The 22,589-nt window shown below is 42.7% G+C and overlaps 1 protein-coding gene across 1 annotated transcript in view; it reads right to left on the reverse strand.

The window, feature by feature from the left end:
• The window catches only part of LGSN (lengsin, lens protein with glutamine synthetase domain), a 146,339-nt gene that overhangs the window by 117,668 nt on the left and 6,082 nt on the right, over nucleotides 1–22,589 (reverse strand). Inside the window, exon 2 of the mRNA XM_078646810.1 lies at nucleotides 2,702–3,581. Within this exon, the coding sequence (XP_078502936.1) occupies nucleotides 2,702–3,581 (880 nt within the window). The remainder of the gene's footprint in view (nucleotides 1–2,701; nucleotides 3,582–22,589) is intronic.

Below are 22,589 nucleotides of genomic sequence, written 5' to 3' on the forward strand. Positions count from 1 at the left end.
ACTTGCTTTTCTCTAAGGGAGTTTGTGTCACATCCGTTTACTGGCTGTAATGCAAGCTCTTATAGAGAAATGGGGGGGGGGTGCAAAACACTGCATCCTGTGGCAGGCACCGCATGGTGCCTGCCACACAGTGCATGGTTTTACAGGGGAAACCCTGGGTTCCCCTCGGCCAGCAACCATAAGCTGCAGAGGTAAGGGGGCCCTGCTAGGAGCCACCTAAGTCGCTTGCTGGCATCCTTTCCGTGTCAGACAGGCTGGCACAGAAAGGCTGAGAGAAACTGATATTGTAATCCCAAAGGTAGAATCCCCCTCCATAGTGGATTAAGGTGTAGTTCCAAGTGGCAGGAAGACTCCAAGAGCCGGTCGGAAGCGAGTCAGAATGACCGGCCAATTTACATTCTGGTCACTGACATCGTAATCGGGCAGTCAGAAAGCCTCCAATTGCGTTTGGAAAGCTTCCAACTATCGGTTGGAGGCTTTCTGACCAACATTCTAACCGGACCCTAAATATGTTTACTTTGCATGAACATGCATTTCGCTAGTATTATTGCAAATGATGCCAAGGTGTTCAGGTGATTTGGAACACATTCTTTACAAGTACGCTGCTTTAAAGGTGACATTGAGATTGGAGAAAGTCATATTAAAATATGAAAGGGATAGATGTCAAATTCTTTGAAAGGCCTACGAATTAGTTTAATTTTGTACATGAATATATGGATGGAACTCTTTTTAAATATAAAAACCTGAAAAGGGATGCTTTTCATTTTGATTTTGATAGAGTGAAATGACTCATTTTGCAAAAATTAAGCACATTTATTAGTAATGTACAATTTATAATGTTAAATAACTTGTGCACACATAACGCAAAAACTTGAGGAAAGAGATTATAATGAAGTTTTAATATTAGCTTAAATATTAATACCTTTTTAAATCTCACCTTTACAAGTAAGGCTAGGAGACCTGTTCACGCATTAATGCAGTTGCTTTGCACAAGATGTTTTTTTTTCCCACTGACGACGCTGCATTTTTCCAGATGCCTGAGAGGAAAGGAAGATGCCAGGAAGCGCAACTCGTGGGAAAAGCTGTCATAAGCACAAGATTCTGTCCAGATTAACAAATCAAGGACCTAGCCATTGTAAAGATGTGTGAAACTGGGGAGTTTACATGTGACAGGGTCCCCTATGCGAGCGCAGAGAATTCCAAGATGGCTGACAGTGCAAAACCAAATGTACAAGAGTACAAGTAGGCCGTGCACTCGATGGTAGAGGTGATGCACACATGTTTCATGAATCAGCAGTCGAAGGAAGGGACAGTCAACCTGAAGAGACCACAGAACAGCTGTGCAGTTGGAGATGCGGGGGACAGAAGGAAAGAATCTGCAACAAGAGGCCATCAGAGAGGAATCTCAACCCAGGAGAGCAGATCCAGTAGGAAGGCTCAACATCCAAGAGGAAGAAGTTGGTGTGGAGACCCTAGTAAGACATAGAGAGGAGCCATGGATCAACCTTCGAGCCGCAGCTTAGGGCAAGTGCTTCACTCCCTTTTCTTTGCATGTCTAAGGGGCTGGATGGTGGGCTGAAGGAGAAAAGGGTATCATCCTCTCTATATCTGGGTTTTCCACTGGTGAGCGCTGAAAGTGAAGCACAGTTCAAAGCCTGACCTTCTTATATTGAATCACGAAGTAAATCATGACGGTGTTGGTGACAGATTTATTTTGCCCTGATATAGAGTAGTCATATCAGGTTCTTGTTTATCTTCCCAAGAGCCCACCGGTAATTCTTGCGAAGAAAAGAAGGCAAGCACCGCAAATAGGAGGTGTAATAAACAGACCGGAGACGACCTCCCATTGGACGATAGTTTGTTTGTTTGAACCATTGATACTCTTTAAGCAAAGATCCTGGAATTAAGGAGAAATACAAGACATACTTACCATATACCTTGGATGTCTTCTGCTGTCTGTCTATCCCAATTTACAGTGGTGTTAGAAGTGGGATAGACAGCCTTAATGATGTCCCATCAGACAATGATAGAAGACAAGGTGAAACAACTTGCTGAGGGTCAAAGACATTTACAGCTCGAGATGGAGCAACAAGCCATAACGGCACAGCAAGACAGAGAGAGGAGAGTCTACAGAATGTCATGAAGGAACAGACCACATGCGTTACAGTGAACCAACAAGCCCAGGACCCAGCCATCCTGAAACTCAGTGATGCCCTCAGTAAGTGCAAAAGTACATTCCAATGTTCCCAGCTCAGTACTGCAAAAATACCACCAGGCAAGGATCATGACTTCTTCTTTACCAATTGTGAACAGATTGCCTCCACAGAAGCATGTCCGAGGAACATTCTTTTGAGTGATATCTAGAGGCCAACTTAATACGGCTAACAATCAGTTTCAACTAGGAATATTTATACCCAGATAATAATGTATAACAAGGTATGCATTTTTTAAGTAATACTTTTTGTGAAAAATGAACTTTTACATTATTCTGCATTATAAATAAATAGTAAAATGTTGTACACAGTTTCTTCATTATTGGTTTTCAGCTACATCTAAAATTTGAAAAATAGTGTACATTATTGTTTCCTATTTATCTTGGGAATTGCATTATAACCATCATTCTCTGCTTTCTATTACCATTAAGAATCATTCTTCAAAAAGTTAACATGCATTGCAAGAACTTATCATTGAAAATAATTACCAGCTTGGCCTGTGGATGGAGTCGTTGGAGAGTCATATTTCACATGTACTGCAGAACCTGGTTTGTCACTAGGAGCTGGTTGCTTCTCATACAAAGGTTTAATGCATGTGCCCTCTGGGGATTGAATTAGCTCAGATCCAGCACATGTCGGGCTGGGAATAGACTTGCTTTGATGCTTTTCATCTTGGTCTTGTGTAGTCTGGATTTTCTGCTGCTCTCCTTCACGATGTGGCCGAAAGGTCTCGAAGGCTCCAACGGTTTTATTAATATGTTTTCCATTTGTCTTTGGCAGCAGTATGAAGGTGGATGGCACACTGGATCTGTTGATGTCTCTGCTCTGAGTAGCAATCATTGAACTTTCTCGAAAATGGTCTTTAAGCTCCGCTATCGTTTGTTTTGAAATTCCAGGGCCAATTGGCTGTACTTTTTCATGCATTTCTCTTTGAAATGTTTGATTGTTGTCTTTGCTGTCTTTTTCATTTTTTTGAGAATCACCCTGCACAATGCCTTTTAAGTCCCATGATGTATCATCTTTGCTGTGCGCCTGAATGCCACTGAGTTTATTATTATCACTTTCTATTTCCTCCCTGGTACTAGACATCACTTTGTTTGGGCAGGTGGTTACGACAATGATGCGCTTTCCTTTTTGCTCTTGATTAGAGTTGTTCTGGGTTTTCTGAAGAGCAACGTCCTCTTTGCTGTCTAAAGTATATGTTCTTTGAGTGTAAGACTGGTCTACTGTGCTAGGCAGATTATTCCATTCAATTTGCTCCCATTCAAACACAGGTAGATTCTTTCCAGTAACCTTAACTCCTCTTCTCCTTTTTCTTACTGATATCCAGCCTCCGTCTGTTTCATCATAGGTACTCTCAGGTATTTTCTGTAATCATTAAGGAAAAAACGGTATTAACTATTACATCAAAGAACATTGCAGAGCGTAGGTCTGTTGTTATGTAAAACAATGTTTTTATGAGTGGTGCCATTTAAAGTGCCCTCTGTTGGCAATGAGGAGTACCACAGACAGAGTGACCAAGTTGAGCCGCCATAAAATTTTGTTAGGCCGCCCAATGAACATTCCAGGCCACATGTCCACTGCTGCACTGTCAATATCAGATGATTTACTTTTGTTCTATTGTAAGAAATTAACAGAGAGATTGTGTTATCTTCATCTCCAGGTCCTGCAGGCTCTTCCAGAAGCAGCAACACCACCAGCACATGACCTGCAGCCAGGCGACTGGGTTTGGTTAAAAGTCAACATCAGATGACACTGCCTTCAGCCATGGTTGAAAGGCCCTTACCGGGTTCTCCAGAGAACAGCAACTGCCATCAAGTGTGAGGGGCTGACCTCCTGGATCGACAGCTACCACATCAAGAAAGCACCAGGGCCGGAGCAAGAAGGACAGGCCCCAACAACACCACCAGCTGCATCAGAGGCACAACCTTTGCTACAGCAACACAGCAACAGCAAGTAACACCTAAAAGAGTCAGACCCCTGCTGCGTGTCATCGCTGGACCAGGAAAAAGTAGCAGACCAGGCCTCTGGATAACGCATTTTCAAGGATCTTCATGTTTTCTTCAAGTGCCTGGTGACATCACGTACTGATGACCTCTGACGGTACGCCACAGGAGCCCCAATGGTTTCTTTAGAAAATGTTGCTGGTGCCTGCTTCAATAGGAGTGCAGGACCTGCTAGTTAGATACAAAGACTAACTGATTTGCCCAGGGACTACAAAGTTTTCCAATTCGAAGAACTTCTGACAACGGTTAGGACAATGCCAAGAGCAAGGAAAGTGGCCAGCTGTGCTGACAGCAATACTGTCCCCAGTCCCAGGAATAATAATAACAGCACTTGTTTTAATATATGGAAAATACATTGAAATACTGCTACTTAATGGCAAGGTGGGAGATGGGAACAACTCAAAGATAATATTTGGGGATCTTAAAATGAACACCACAAAGCAAGACATCATAGGAGAGGTTGAAGTTAAAGGAGAAAGGGAAGGAGAAAGAAGTATGGGATGAGTACCAAGGAAATACATATGTGGAAATGCTCAAAATGTATGTAAGCATTATGAACATATCTGGGTGTTATATTTGTACACATTTGCCAACAGATACAGGAGATAGCATGAGATACAATGTGATACCCTTCTATAAGTATGTGGGATGTGTTTTGATGAAGGACATGTTCCTTAGACAGCACAACATGTCCATAGCGGTGGAACCTCCTAGGAAAGGTGACGTTTCTACTGGGCAAATAACAGCAAGGCCTAGGACAAAGAGGGTACCATGCATAAACATGCAACCAACAAAAAGGTACCAGCTGATGCTAGAACTTTTGACACAACATCCAGGAATAAGTAGTGGAAGACTAGGGCAGATTGGGACAACTTGGGAAAGGAAGAGGTTAAAGATACCAAGGTCCAGGACAGAGCAACAGCTTACTGCCCCATCCTACATCCAGAATGACATGGCAATGTCCCCTAAGCAACAAGCTGTACATGTAGGGTTACCCAAAGAACCAGGCACAAAACAACAGTTAGTAAAGGAAAGGAAGAATGGAAGAAGAAAGGCATGTTTGGGTGCAGTTTAAAGGAATTGGCAGGGATTGAACAAGGACAAAAGCAATGTGAAAGGAGAAACTATGAACCCCTAGGAAGTTCGGACTAAACAAACAGTAAAGAAAGTACACCTCTTTTTGTAGGTGAAAGCAACTGCTCGCAAGTCGCTAAGATTTCACGGGTCAGGTAAAGTCTCAGCGGTCATCACCTAGGTTAGGTGGATATAGAGGATTGTTCTTTGTTTGTGGTCAGTAGGCATATTTCTATCTGCCCCAGGATGGTACGGCAGCTCCTTCCTTGCTTCCATCCTGCCCAGAATTACCCATGTCACTGACCTAGTACAGGTTGAACACCAGGGGTACTGCCCAGGAAGAGCTGGAAGGATAGCAGAATGGGAAGATGACATAATGACAGGATTTGGAGTGATGGTACCTGGTGCAGGCATAGTATACACAACATTAAGAATACATCAGCTAGCAAGGATGTTTGAGAATTTGGCAGACTCAATAGCAGCAGCCTTAGGAAACATCGCTGAGGAGCTTACCGCCATGAGGGCTGTGGTATAACAGAAAAGGGTTTTGTTAGACATCATCCTGACAAAGGAGGGCGAAGTTTGTCACATCATTTACCAGACTTGCTGTTCTTATATCCCTGATAATAGCCATAACATTAACAATGATCAATAAAATAAATAAAGTTAAGGATGAAGCACACAACATGCACACAGGAAGCTTGTGGGAGAAAGTTATGGCATGATTAGGGAGCTGGGCATCATGGATATTGGAGGTGATTATAGTGGGGATAGTAGCAGTGTTCACCCTTTGCATAATAATCCAAGTTTGCCCTGCACTTTTTTCAGCTTTGTCATCCAGCTGCGCACGCTGTGTGCCAAAACATAGAAAATATGTACACCACAATTTCAGGACTGAGCTAAGTTATTAAGGCACAGAGATGATGGTGAGACATGACAACAAGTAGGATGTAGTGATTTGGTATAAGATGGAGAATTGTGGAAACCATCTTTGTTAATTGATACCAAAGGTCTAATCTACGGGCCTGCAAAACGTTCACATAAAATCATTAGACAAATGCTTGTCTTTTTCATGGTGCAGAAAGAAAGATGCTCTCCCTGCGCAAGGTTTGATCAAGAACCACATTCGAAAAGTACAGGATGCTAGCTTAGCCACAAGCACTTCAACATACCATATTTATAAGTAACACTGCTACGTGCTAGATATTGCAATCATTTCTATGGAAAAGCACTAACGCTGGTACATTTCATTAGACTGGACAGTCCCAAAAGTATCACGTACTCAGAACACATGAGCAGCAACAGTTTATTTCCGACCATAAAAGGTATCATGCAGCTTAGGCCTCCTCTGATTGGATAAATATTTCATTCTTAATCTGTATTACATGAATTATGATGTTTCTTTCTTTCTGCAGTTTTTATCAATGAAAGCTGTCAGAAACTTCCCATCTTCAGACACTCAGTGGCTTTGTTGACTGTCTCCGTGCTGCACTTATTGCATTATCTTATTGACCTAGAATAAATTCTATTCATCTTATGTGCTGACAGAGAGTTGGTATTATCTGTTTATTTTTTTGTTGTAGGCTTCTACACTTCTATTACCCCCATCAAAATATCCCTTAAATGCATGTTACTCAATCATGGCTTAGCTGTGAACCACACGGCTAACATAGCTGATCTTATACTTAACCTTGACCTTGATATCCCTATACTCACTGAAACGTGGCTGAATGAATCCTCATCCCCAATTTGTGACATAATAGTCCCACCCAGTCATGACATCATCAGACTAGACCACTCAGGACGCTCTGGGGGTTGACTAAGTCCATAATATCCATGAAATAAACACATTCTCTATCACTGCCCTCCTGTGAACACCTTAGAATCAACTTCCAAATCAATGAAAACTCTATGTGCTCTCTTCACAAAGTTTACCACCCGCCTAGCAATAACCACGTATTCATGGAACAGATCATGTAGACCTTCTCCTCAAATTATGAAGAGTGTAACAACTAGATTTCCCTTGGCAAATTTAACATTAACTGAAACAATTCTAGTGACCCACTGGTGAACAGCTTTAAATCCTTCCTCCAGGACCTCAACCTTATCCAATCATGCAACAGCCCTACACCTAATAAAGGTGCCCTTTTTATATGTTATTTTATGATGTTTTAATGTTTTATATAGTGCTCGTGTCCTCGAAGGTGTCTTGCGCTGCAATGCGGGATGGTGGTCAGTGAACAAGCAAGATACAATGTGGCATCTGGATGAAAAGAGCCACGTTTTCAATGCTTTTCTGAAATGTAAAAGGGTCTGGGAGTTTTTCAATACAAAAAGAAGAGAGTTTCTTAATTTTTCAGTATGAGTTACAAAGCTTTTACCCCCCCCCCCTCCCCCCCAACGGCAAGTCTCAATATTTTTCAAACCTGATGAAGGTAAGGGTCTGGGAGGTGAAAGGAATGCCTAAGGGCAACTGGTCCAATGGTATGTAGTGTCTTAAAGGTGGTGCACAAAGCCTTGACCTTTGGTTCAAGGCCATCACTCTCCCCAGCAGATCCGCCTTTCAGCTGGACCGATCCAGCACTGAGCCCTCTCCTGAGCAGGGTGCGGGCCAACAGCCCGTCTCTGCACCGCAAGTCTCACCTTGCCTGCAGCTCTTCCATTTTGTAGGGTATTATTTTCCCCTTGGTTCCCATTGTTGCTCCTCTCTGTTTGCCGCTGTATTTTATGGTATTCTGTGTGTGCTTTGTTTTTCCCCACGTTTTCCCACTTCACCTGGTCAGTTTCTTCCCGCTGCTGCCCCACCCCAATCCAGCCCACTTTCGCCTCCCCACCTCTGCTCCCGCCCCCCTCCTCTACATATGACTACCGCTGCAGGGTCCCGCAGCGGATGCGTGCAGCGGGCGCACATAAGCCAATCCCGTCTGCGCCCGTCCATGACCCAACCGCAACCAGCGCACGGAACCCTGGTTCTCACAGACCCCACCACTACGACTCAACCACCCTCCATGCACTCAATACCGGAAAATACACCGACTGCGCAAGATCCTCGCTGATCACCACCCAAGGGCAGTTCTCGTGCAGACCCTGTCGCAGATCCTTCACCATCAAAAAAGCTCCCACAACCGCCGAAGGACCACCTGCCGCACGCAACACTGAAACCCTGACCTGCATGCTCCTCAACATATGATCCCTGCACCTACACTCCATCAAAATCTGGGACTTGATTGACAACCTCTCGCCCAATGTTGCCTTCTTCACGGAAACCTGGACCAACGCCGCCACCGGCCCCGACATCACCACGGCCATCCCCGGCGGCTACAAAATCCAGAGAAACACCTGCACCGCCCAAAAGGAAGACTCACCATCACACAGAAAACCCCCCTCCAACTCTCCACATGCAGCACGAGTGACCCCCACTCTAACACTGAACACCTCCACTTCCTTATCCAGAGCAGCCCCAGGACCATGCTGCACTGCACCCTCATCTACAGACCTCCAGGACCTCGCACCCAGCCAGCCACTACCATTGCCGAGCTCGCCGCACCCCACACCAATACCTCCGTGGACTACATTCTACTCAGGGACCTGAACTTCCACCTCAACAACAGGAATGACCCAGACTCCACCACTCTCCTCGTCAACCTCCCCAATCTAGGACTGAAACAGCTCGTCAAAACGCCCACCCACAGAGCAGGTCACACCCTCGACCCCATCTTCATAGGAGGAAAAAAAACATCCGCTTCACCCACACCGCCCAGCCCATCTGGGCAGACCACCATAGCGTCCACTTCACCTTCAACACCACCACCACACCCAAGCCTGCCCCATGCCCACCATGACGGAACTGGACCAAGGTCACAGAGGAGCACCCGTCACCACCCTCCACCAAGACCCCCCCTAGCGCCACGACCGACACCAACTCCGCAGCCAGGTAATTTCACTGCTGGGTCTCCTGCTGCGCTAACAAGCTGGCACCCCTCTGCCACCCCACTAAACTACACCCTCTGAAGGCCGCCTGGTTCACCACAGAACTTCAAGAAGCTAGACGGTCCTGCAGACACCTAGAGAAAACTTAGCAAAACCGGAAAACCACGGAAGCACAGAACGACCACAAGAGTGCCCTGAAGGATTACCACCAGCGCATAAGAGACATCAAACGGACCTTCATAAGAGACAAAATCCATACCAACGCAACCAACGTCAAGGAACTGTTCAACAGCATACAGCAGTTCACAAAACCCACCTGCGAAGCCACGGACGTCACACCTTCCCAGGAACTTTGCAACAAGCTCAGCTCCTACTTCCATTTGGAGATCAAGGCCCTCTATGACAACTTCAGCGAAGCAGCACTGGACACCACCCCCCTACCCACCGTCGCTGATAAGTCAACCATCACGTCCTGGGATCTTGCGACCGTCGATCGCATCACCACAACAATGAAGAAAACTCACTCAGTAGCCCAAACGGATGCCTGCCCACCACACATCTTCCACAGGTCCGCTGTGGCCATCGCATCCGAACTTGCACGGACGATCAAGTCCTCCCTCAGATCCGGCATCTGCCAGGACAACTGGAAATGGGTGGAAGGTGAAACCCCTGCTCAAAAAACCAACGGCCGACCCTACTGACCTGAAAAACTACCCGCCCATCTCTCTCCTCCCCTTTGCGGCCAAAGTCACAGAGAGACTTGTGAACGCCCAGCTAACCACCTTCATCTAAGAGAACTCCATCCTAGATGCCTCCCAGTCTGGATTACACAGCAACCACAGCACCAAGACCACCCTTCTTGCCGCCACGGATGACATAAGCATATTGCTGGACCAAGGACACACTGCGGCCCTCATCCTTCTAGACCTCTCAGCAGCCTTCGACACCGTCTCACATCGTAGGCTCGCAGCCAGAATCCATGACACAGGATACAAGGAGCCGCCCTCGACTGGATCCAATCCTTTCTCACCAGCAGAACCCAGAGGATTCGACTCCCTCCCTTCATCTCCGAACCCACGGAAATCAAGTGCGGAGTACCCCAAGGATCTTCACTCAGTCCCACGCTCTTCAACATCTACATGGCCCCTCTTGCCGCCATCGTCAGACAGCATGGGCTCAGCATCGTATCCTATGCCGATGATACCCAGCTCATCCTCTCGCTCACGAAGAATCCCAAAGACACCAGACTCTGCTTTCATGAAGGAATGAATAACGTGGCCACCTGGATGAAAGACAACTGCTTGAAGCTCAACTTAGAGAAGACCGAGGCCCTCATCCTCGGGACCCTGCACCTCCACCTGGGACAACACCTTGTGGCCCTTCGTGCTCGGGAACCCACCTAGCCCTACAGACCACGCTGAGAACCTCTGCATCATCCTTGACTCCTCCCTCTCCATGAACCACCAGATCAACACCATTTCTTCCACTAACTTCAACTGCCTTCGCATCCTCCGTAAGACCTTCAAAAGGATCCCCCCAACTGCAGAAGAACCATCACCTATGCACTCATAACCAGCCGACTGGACTACGGCAACGCCCTCTATGCTGGAATCAACAGGAATCTTCTACACAAACTTCAAACCATCCAGAATGCCGCAGCCAGACTCGTTCTCAGGACACCTTGCCATGAGCACATGACCCAACACCCACAAATCCTCCACTGGCTCCCCGTCGAGAAGAGGGTCACCTTCAAACTCCTCACCTATGCCTACAAGTCCCTCAACAACATCGGACCCAAATACCTCAACCACAGAGGATCCTTGCACGTACCCAGGAGGAACCTCTGCGCCGCTGAGCTCGCCCTGACAGAGGTGCCCCGCATTAGCAGGAACAGAACCATCAGGAAAGCTTTCTCCTACATCGCAGCTAAGACCTGGAACGAGCTCCCTGCGAACCTCAGACGCTCCCCTACCCTGCCCACCTTCAGGAAGGACCTCAATACCTGGCTCTTCCACTGATCCGGAGCCACTGACCCCCCCCCCCAGCGCCTTGAGTCCCTCACGGGTGAGTAGCGTGCTTTACAAACCCCTGATTGATTGATTGATTGATTGAATGCAATCCTTTTCCTCGCAAGCAGCCAGTGCAGTTGGTTCAGTGCCACGGAAGCTGAATGAGATTTGGGGCAGCTGAAAATTTGATGGACTGCAGCATTTAGTTCTAATCATCACAAAACACCATTGAAATAGTATCCATCAAACCTTGTTACTGAATTGACCACCCTTGCATCACCTTCTTTATATGTGAAAGACCTGTTAACTCTAGGGGCCAACCTTTAAAAGCCAAATGCTGTGCAAGAGACACATGTAACATCAACCCAATCACAATGTCTGCTATTAATAAACACACCCTGCTCCTTCTCTCTAACATGCATGACGCTCATGACTTCACTGATTACTACATCACTTCCATGTAAAAAATCATGGATTCTATTGATCTCAAACATTTAAGAGAGCCAAATCCAAATGATCCAACCGCAACCTTAAAGAGGAACGCTGATGCCTTAGAAATGCTGAAAGAGCACCTTCTCAAACCTAAAAACTGCTATGATAAAAATGTGGAAAAGCAACAGGAGTAGTGTTTCCCGCGGATCCAGATCTACTCAAAAGATCCCTGACCGCCCTCTGACCGCCGGACTTTGACGGCAATCAGTCAATTCCTTCACGGTGCCCTCACTGAGAGAAGACAGTGGATCTCCCGACCCTGCCTATTTTAATCACCTAACCAGCCGGAACGGGACTCCATTCCTGCGTTTTCCCACGACCCGCCGAGCGCACCAAATCACTTGGACAAGCCACTGGACCCGCTTCTCCATACTTTTCCGACCTCCGCCACACCTTCACCGAGACGGAGCTGCATCCTCACACTAATTCTGACCCTCACACGATACCCATCTCCGGACCTAGCTACCGAACCACCCCTACATATCCCTCTGATCATTGTTGTCTTCCTGGCCTCAACGGGGCTCCGATTTTGCACCTGTACCACTCTTCAAAATCCTTTAGATCCTGCAAACAGATACTCCATACAACACGACAAATCAACCTACGTCCCTTACCAGAACGGGGATCCGTTTCTGGGCCAGCATCCACACTCACTTCTGTTAATCGGCAACCCGGTCCTGATGAAGATCCTAAATCAAAAGGATTGAAAGGCTGTTGACCCGCAATACAGCGCAACTTATGGCGCATTACCTTCTCCGGTTCCCAAATCAACAGCAATTACCCATTCATCAAAGAGGAACCAACAATTTTTTGTATATTGTGTTTTCATGTTTTCTTTCTGTGCCTTTCGCTTTTCTCACCCATATGTGACTCACGCCATCACCGTTTGTCTCACTATCACGTAGTGCACAAAGCCCCCTTGGTTTGCCACCGCATTCTATGCCTCAAGTGATGTTCTCCAAACTATTGTTTTGACTATTTTGCAAATATTGCCTTTTAATATATGATGCTATATGCACTTTTAAAAACTAAAAAGTTAGAGTCTCTCTTCCTTTATGTCCAGATCCTTTGTAATGTCTTGTACATGCAAATATATCTGTTTTTTAAGTGAATCCAATTGAGATATTGTTGTTTTATACATATGATACAAATGGAGCCCCTACAATAGGCACATTAGAAATTCCAAAGCTGCTTTCTTTCATAACCAACTTGATGTGGCAATCAATTTCCCCAAAAAACTGTTTGGAATTGTCAAAAACTAAATAATCTGGAAAAGCAAAGCCTAGCCTCTGAAAATCCAACCTAAATGTGAAACGTTTGCCTCCTTTCTTGCCGAGAAAACTATGCTAATCACCACTGAGATAAAGAATGCCTTAGAACTCCTACCGTGCCCAGCCCCCACACACCCTTTCCCTCATGGTCAGGAATATTGCCCAGATACCTCACCCCGCAAACCTAAAAACAATGCTAAAAACAAATTTAAAGCCTTTGAGGAAACTTACATCTAAAAACATCTAACTTCTCTGAAATACTACAACCACTTCAATGAACCCCTTTCTTCCAAACTCCTCAATGAGTACATTCCCCTCCTACTACCATTATGGAATAAGATTATAAATGCCTCACTTACCCAAAGCTTCTTACCTGACTGCCTAAAAAGTGGTCAGGTTACTCCTATCTTATAAAAACCCAAGTCAGACCAGTCTGACCCCAACAACTATCGCCCCATCTCCAACATCTCAACTTTGGCCAAACTTTTAGACAAATGTGTGCACCTATCTTCGCAATCACATTGAGCAATTTCAACTACTCAAGCAATGTCAACATGGTTTAAGACCATGCCATAGCATAAAAACCGCCCTGGTCCACATTGTTGATGATGCTCTATGATCACTCGCTCAGATTGAATCCTGCTAATAATACTATTGGACCTGTCAGCAGCGTTTGACAATCATGACACCCTTCTGAATTTATTAGAACTCAGATGGGTCTCTCCGGTGCCATGTTAAAATGGTTTTAAAATGGTTTGCCTCATTCCTGCACAACAGATCTCAGCCGATTCTAATTAACCACACTCTGTCAGATCAGTCGCCAGTTAGGCTACGCAGCTCCAAAGGCTCCACTCTCTCTCCGACACCTGTACATGTAGCTCCTGGCCAAACTTATCAAACTCTCTCACATCTCCTACCACATTTATGCAGATGATACTCAACTCTACATGAAAATCGCTTCTCCCAAATGACATCAGCATCCTCAATATCACCTTTACTAAAACTCAACATTGGCTGACTTCTAACCACTTACCGCCTTAACGCCTTCACAGCAGAATTTCTTCTGATATCATCACCCAGGATCGCACCTAGCATCAAGACTGGCTCCCATATCTTACTGCTTTGCACTGTACCCTATGCATCATTGACTCAGCCAAACACCTAGGAATAATCTTGGACAATACCCTTGCCATGCAAAATCACATCAGTGTCGCCACCAGAGGAACTAACCACTAACTTTATGCATTAAGGAAATTAAAACCTTTCCTTACCATCTCAAAACAGCGTTCTAAGCATATGTGTTATCTAAATGAGGCTATGGTAGTGCCACCCTAGTGGGCCTCCGGAAAAGCAAACTTGCACCACTGAAGGCTACCTTGAACACAGCTGCTTCTCTTCCTCTATTCTTCCTGCCACTCCAGTCAATGAAAGCCTCCATCAATCTACACTTCCATCACCATCAAAACCTGTAATCCCCTACCCTAGAGATGCAAATACCTTCAAATGAATTCCAGGTAATCCTTGGTCTTGCCTGCTACTGCCCTCCCACTGACTTTTCCACAAAGCTCACTTATCCCACCTTCCTCTTCCACCACCCTACAGGGAGGTCTGCACCAAAATAAATTCTTCCAAGCTTAATGAACCATTGCTTTCCTATTATTGTCCAACATGCAAATGTGCCTTTTTTCTCTAGCATTCAAGAAGCAATTGCCCACTGGGGCCCTCTTCCATCACTAGTCACACTCACCCTTAATACCACTATAACTCAATATACTCCCTGAAACATACCACTCCAAACTTTCATTCAACTTCTTCAAGTTCTCATTAACTCCTTCAACCTCCCACTACATCCAGACTCCAAGATCATTAGCCTTTTCCCTTTCTCCACCTAAACATCCCCATTGCAGTTTCGTCACATTGCATCAAAATGTCACCCTCTGACACCATACAACTCCAATCAAAAATCATCCTATACCACTGATCCACTTGCATAACCCTTTCAACTTACCTGAAACACACAAAAAATCATTAAAGACAGTTTCAAGCCTCATTCTTGGCCCTTTCATTTTAATTGAGCATATCAGCATTTAGATATCACCCACATGAATAGACGTACACACTGTCTGTTACACAGACATTGTTCTATCCAAGCAAATCGTTAAAGTGAAAGAGAAAATAATTTGAGATGAAGAATGCCAAGGATCGTGCCTAATGATGGTTAAAATTGTTGGAAGAAACAACTCAAAAGAAGCAGAAAGGGATGCAGACAGTGCTATAAGTGCTGACTAATTTAATTAATTTGATTTGTGTTTTAGTAATAATAGAATAACAGGGGGAAGTTGTTAAATGTTTTTATGCCTATAAATTCTTGTGCATCATTATCAATCAATTTTCATCCTCAATTACACATATGTATACGAATTAAGTACTGTTGCTTTTGGAACCAAATCTCTATGATGTGTAGAAAGGCATGTTTTTGACTTGTGTCAATTTGGGCATAGGGGCCTCAATTTTCAAAATGGATGTCACCTTTGTCTTCTCCCTGCACCTATCACTGCCTCTCGGTTCTGCAGCAGGTATTCAATTTGTTTAATTCCATTGTCGTTGTTTTTTCTGTTCTCGATGAACTTCCCCATCTCAGTCACAAAACTACAACTATTACTTCAAGGTCTTTCCACTAAATCACTGTGCCCTATTCATTCACATGACATGCTTTTCTTAGGTATATAGTTTGTTCTAGCATCTCTAGATGATATTAACATAGAAGGGGCAGAATAATTATTCATGCAGTGGGATAGCGCTTAGGTACTAAGGCAATAGGATGTTTAATGGGACTGTGCTCTGATTTACTAATGGAATGGTACTTTTACTCACACCACAGTGATTCTGCAATTCTTTTAATTTCATATGTGGAAATAATGTATAAAAACCCTTGATTTTGAGGGTAAGACAGAGACTTTCCTATTCTACTAGGGAGGCTGCCTGTTCGACTCCTAATTTAAATGCCCTCTTAGAACACAGACTAATTTTTGGTTTTGCATTTCTCTCTATTGCCCTATTTACTGAACGTCTTCATGGCATTGACTTACTATCAATTTACTTTGAATTTTGTAATAAAACACTTTAACTGTTCCTCTATTCTAGAACTCAGTTACCGAGTGAGCCTTTTTAATTCATTGACTGTACTTCTGCTATTTTTGATGTGCTGGGAGGTGTTTCACACATTGCCTCATGAGAATGAGGTTTGATACCGTCTCTGATTGAGGTCAATTTTGGGGTGTCTAGATTGCATAATTTCCCGCACCCACACACATGTATCTAATATGTTGTAGTTTTTGCATCCTTATTAGTTTATAGAGTGCCTCCCAGGCTAATGTTTGCCCTTCACAAATAGGACAATAAGCATTAAGACTAAAGCAATGATTCTCTAATGTCAATATAGTTGGCTGTTATATCTTCCTTATCCATCTCCTTTATACATCACTTAGAACATTATCCACTAGGAAACTAAGAGCCCATGTCATGCACTAACCTATGAACTGTAGTTAGAACTTAATCTATGTACATGTAGGCAGTTTTAGCAATTTTGAGAATCTTGTGAAAGAGTATCTGCCCGCTACACATATTTAAAAGGAGTGTCTGCATGGCATACAATCTTCTGGAATATGCTTTGAGAAGATTTGCAAAGGTACATTTTTACTATTTTTCCATGTAGGGAAACATTTTCCTTAAATTTTGTCTGTTAAAACCCATGAAATATCTAGACATACCCTTTCTGATCCTGCAATTACTCTGTGTGGGGGCACACCCTAGGGTAACAATGGACCTGCAAAATATTTGTGATCATTGACGAAATTACAGTTTATTAAGAGTTTACATAATAACGGTTGGAAAAACACCCAATATTGACAACTTTCTCACTGATGGTCAGAAATGTACTCCAGTTGAAACTCTTGATAGTATTGATCAAATATGTGAAAGGAGGAAATGGACAATTAGGCTTCCAGACAAATTTAAGATAGGTAGTTTTTGTAAAGGGTTTTACTATGTCATTCCAATAATGCAGTAAGCTTGGAACACCTAGAAACAATTGAATGTATCAAACAGACACCCAGGATATAGCGGCATGGATTCGCAAATTTAGCGGCACAAATATGGAAATTTAGCGGCACAAATATGGAAATTCAGCTGCATTTTCGCAGCACTTTATTTTACTCATAATCATTCATTTTCAGCCTTAAATCAATGGAAACTGTTTTAGCAGAGTATTCCACTTTGAATAGGCAACCTGGAATATGGAATAGAGGAAGCAGCCCACAGGTGAAGCCTGTTATCCCTTGGAATTGCAATTCTCCATTTGCTTTAGTATACGTTGTTAGCAGTTGTCACACCTTTTGACACATTGCGGGACCGGTGTTTGCACATCCTTAACCCTTTTCTTGCCTGAGAGTCTGAGGGTGGCTGGACACCGCTTTCGTGGACAGGCCATGGCCCGTTGAACAGGTCCGAGAAGGCCCACTGTGTGAAAAATAACTGACTTTGTAAGTATGCAAAACTTTTAAAATCCTACCTCTGTCCCATTTATTTTAAAGCTCAAAATGATTCTGGTGTCTTCTTCCCACATCCTAAAGCTAACTTCCTGATTTGCAGAAAGTAAGAATATTTGTAAAAAATCCTCTCATGTTTGCCTCAATTTGTAACAAGCTAAAATACAGAATTTAGCACACAATCCCTGGTAACCCCTAGTTTTACTGCAGAATAATTAAAGACACAGTCATTGAAATGGGTCTCTTTTAGCCCCTGTATTTATTGTCCTTAACTTGTTATGCAAAATCACTGATCGCTTTCAGAACAATGAGTGTAAAAAACGTTAAGGCGGTCGATGTAGTTCCTGCTTGTGTTTCACATGCTTTACTCAATCTTGCATTGGATAGGAGTGTTTGTTTTTTACAGGATGTTGTGTAACAGTTTTTTTACCCAGTGCATCATATTAATCTTACCGAGTACTTAATTTGTATTGTGTGGCATCCAGGTGTTATAATGAGGGCACAATTGAGTTGTGACTAAAGGCAGTGCGAGTGTCTCTAAGGGCCTGTCGGGGGCAAAAAGGTGTTCAAAATACTGGTCACCCACACAATGGCCTCTCTGAAAAGCGCACAGAGCAGTGGTCACACATGCCAGTTGCAGTTGTGATTTTATGCAAATCTGTGGGTAGAGTGGCACCTTACTCACATTTTTGTGTATATGTTTAAACTACAACCGTAATCATATAGATCCGCCCCTTTCACGGATCCCCCACTTTTAGGAACCTTACCACATTTTTCCTCCCACTTAAAATCCTGCATAATGTTTTACATCTTATTGTGTTTCAAAGGAAACTTTCAGCACTGCGTGATTACTGCAAAACATGCAAACAGATGGTTAATACGGCTAAAACGAACATTTTTGTGTTTCGGAGTAAGAGAACTGAGCACTCGTGCTGAGTGGCAGGGAATCAATTAGAACACATTTTTTGTGCGAATCTTTGGCTATGAAGTTTTCAAATAAGCTGCACGTATCAGAACATCAGATTGCAGTGAAAATATGTGTAATGTCAGCAACGTGTAGTTGGTTCGTTTTGATCCATAATTTGTGGTTCTTCCAATGAGTCCACCCCTGCATGAGTACTGCATGACAAAATTATCCGCATTGGATAGTATGGTGTGTAGCTTTTTGCACTGCATTGTTATAAAGTAAAAGTTTAAAGTGGATGCTGACCCTTCCTTTGATTTTTATACCAGAAGCTGTAAGAGTGTAATTTAGGCTAGTGTCCTGACTTGCGCTTTCACAGCTCGCTCTTCAAAATGTTTGTACTCATTAAAAATAGTGGGTGTGAGTAACATTTTCTATCTTGAATGAATGTGCTGCATTGAGGTCCTTTCAACCCAGAACCCAGAACCTGTTGAGACATTTACTAGGTCTCACTGGATGCTACATAATATCTTTAGCCTACTGTAGGACCGTAGTGAGGGCAGAAGAGTTTAATGGGGAGTTGATGATTTCGCAGGCACTTTTGTAAAAATTGCGGCATTTTTACAAAAGTGCCGATTTCACTGGCACTTTTGTAAAAATCGCTGCATTTTTACAAAAGTGCCGATTTCGCGGCAAACCGCGAAATCGCGAAATCCTGGAGGGTCTGATCAAAATAAAAGAAGAAGCTGACATCTCACATCTGTCAAGCAGGTTGGCTTTACAGCATTGCCTGCAAAAGAGTGAGGATTATGTGATCACAGTCATGGACAAAGTTTGATCTGGAGATACTCCACCAGGATATTTCTGATCAAAGATATTTTCTCTCATCAATTCTAAGAGGTAATTACATTGTTTGTCATAAATCACCCGCTGTTATAAAATAGAAAAATCAAGATTGGGCTTTAAATGGAAATGAATGTTATTACACAGACCCGGTGACAACTGATAATTATCAACAACTTTTAAAAAAGCAACATCCTCATTTAGAATTATGGGCCAATAGCCCAAAGGGCAAAACTGTTAGCTTGATATAATGGTGACAATGTGGAAAGATGATTGCTGCACATGTGACTGTTTGCACACAGTTTAAAAGTTTAGTCATGAAATGCCTGATGAGGCACAGTTGTACTTATCAGAGTACTACACTGCACTTTGGAGAGTGAGCTGGGTTACAGGCCGCAGAGGTCTGTTTATGTCTCTCATTCCTTTTTCAGAATTGGGGCCATATGTACAAACCATTTTTGCTGTCCGAAAAGGCCCGATCAGGCCAGTTCCAACTTCAAAAATGCTTTTACATATGTACAGAACACAAATTGCGAACCAGTACCATGTTACTGAATCGAATTTGTTTTTGCGATTTGGTATTTGAAAGGGGCGTCCCTTCCAAATACTTAATCTGAATGGGATGTATGATTGATTTGCGACTAAATTACGATCGGATTCATTCATATTTTACTGACTCCTTGAAGGAGGTGGTAACATGTTCTCAATAGGGATGGCGTCCCCAAGGGACCCCTTCCTCTTTGACAATGGAAAACAAATATTTTTTAAGAGTAGGAAGTTGTACCCACTGGTCACTGCCTACTCATAAAAATTGAAACCTCAAACTTTAATTTTTTTGTTTTAAAACACAGGCCTTTTTCCTTTGAGGAAAACAGGCTGATTTTAAATAACATGTTTGCTTTAAAAAACAATCACAGACATGGTAGTCTTCTGACCAAAAAAACACTTTTATTTTCATGTGGAGGCTATGTCCTCTTGTTGAATTTTTTCACTAAAGAATGACACACTAATTTTGAAGATTCCCCTAAGACATATATAAATAAAATACATGTATGACATATTTAATTAAAAATACATTTATTTTACACTTTATTTTTTTAATTATATTTAAAATGTAGTATTCATAAACCATATATATTAATATACACACATATATATGTATGAATGTATAAATCTACATTTGTGCATATATATATATATATATATATACACATGAGAGTCCAAGTTTATTCCATATATAACATTAAAAGACAGCACACAAGTGGTTTTGCACTAGAATTTTATGTGCAAAAAGGAACGACGAGTTTCAGCAATAAGCCTGTGTCATAATTCCAGTGGCCCTGAATATAATTTAAATAAATACCTATTAACTAGTTACATAATTACATATCAATTTAATCATTAATTAACAACTGAAAAATAATTAACAATAAGTTTTTAATTATTTATAACTGAATTAACGTCCCATCCTACACCCCTACAAATGCAATAACCCACAACAAAAACAATAACGTAATATTACTAATAAACACACTAAAATAAAAATAGAATTTCAATTTTACATTAAAAAACCCTCAAATAATTTACATAATTAATAATGAACCTAAAAAATGATTAAGAATAATAAACATATTAATAATAAATCAAAAATATTTCTAATTTAATTAACATCCCACTCTATCCCCCTAAAAACCCAACAACACACTATGACACTATAAAATACTAATAACATTTTTTTAAAAGCTACATTAATTAAAATTATAAACTATATTTCTAACATTATTGACAATTATACCAACAGTACAAACATCTAAAATTAACATTTTAATTAAAACATATTAAAATAATTACAATTTATATTGTTTACAATCATATTACTGAAAAGAAATATTAAAAATAATCATATTCTTGAAAACAATATTATTTAGCAAACAAAAATCTTGACAATGATATTCTATAACACAATATTTTGTAATCACAATTTATTTGTAACGATATTTATCTTTTCCAATCTTTCAAATTTGTTATTTTGTCTAAAGACCTAATCTGAGTGATTCCAAGGGTCAGTTGGCTGACCTCCTGACTGAGCTACAGGGACAAAATTAGCTCCAGAGGTACCTTTGAAACTGCCCAATCGACCTGCTGCACTGGACCCACGTGTACTTGCAACTAGACCTTACTGAGCACTGTTGGCTTCTGTTGGAGTGAGTTCCTGATCCCCGAGAGGTGCTTCCCCAGGTCCTGGAACTTTGCCTGGTATCAGTTGATCTCCTCCTGTGAAGAAAGGTGAACTATTGAAGTATTGGGCTCTTCTCAACCAGGTACAGGCCCATTCGCACCGAGACTCTGTTGTTCATGATGACCGCCTATGTAAAGGTCTGGTGAACCTGATTTTCTGCACTACAGAGATGCCAGCAATGACGGGCAATGCGAGAGCTGAACTTTGTGCTACAGTAATAACAGCCCTTGGTGACCAACAACACAAAGCTTAAGCGACAACCAGCTGTGATGCCCCACCAGCTCTTTGGGGTACAGCGATGACAGCCCGCGATGCCTAGACGGCTCTTTGCACCACAGCGGTGATCATCTGTGACGCTCTCTTTGCTCTGCACGATCTCCTCCACAGCAAACTGAACTCTTTTGGCCAGACTTTGAATAGGTAACTTTTTTCAAATGGACTAACCTGGTTCCTGAATATGGCCCACACTTCACACTTCATCATGGTCAGCCTGAATTTGTGCCTTTCCCCCAGTCTAGCATGACCAGATGACCGCGAGAGGCACTTTTTGCCTTTATACGCTATACTTAACTAAAACTTTGAAATTAAATATCTCTGGATCTAATAATTGGATTTTTGTGATTCTAGTAGCATTTAATGTATTAAGTTATACTCTATTTTCTAAATTGGTTAAGGATTTTCTTGTGTTGTATTTTCACTTTATTTATGTTTGTGTACACTAAATACTTCACACCTTACCTCTGAGTTAAGCCTGATTGTTTTTGTGCCAAGCTACCAGAGGGTTAAGCACAGGTTAATTTAGCGGATTTTGTAGTACACACTAACAAGTATTGTGCTTGCTGCTTGTGTAGGGTGTCCATCCCCATCTCAACCAATAATCCAATTTCTTACAAGAATCAACACCCCTCCCTCGCAAAATGAGCATTACACCTAGTGGAATAGATACCCCCACATTAACTAACAAACGGGTCCACTGTTCTCATCCTACGTTCAGTAAAATATGCACTTTCCACATTACCAAGAAACAGGACATGCCGTTACAATCCCACCCAGCTGAGTAC

This window comes from Lissotriton helveticus, chromosome 6 (genome assembly GCF_964261635.1).
Source record: "Lissotriton helveticus chromosome 6, aLisHel1.1, whole genome shotgun sequence".
In the NCBI taxonomy this organism is placed as follows: domain Eukaryota; kingdom Metazoa; phylum Chordata; class Amphibia; order Caudata; family Salamandridae; genus Lissotriton; species Lissotriton helveticus.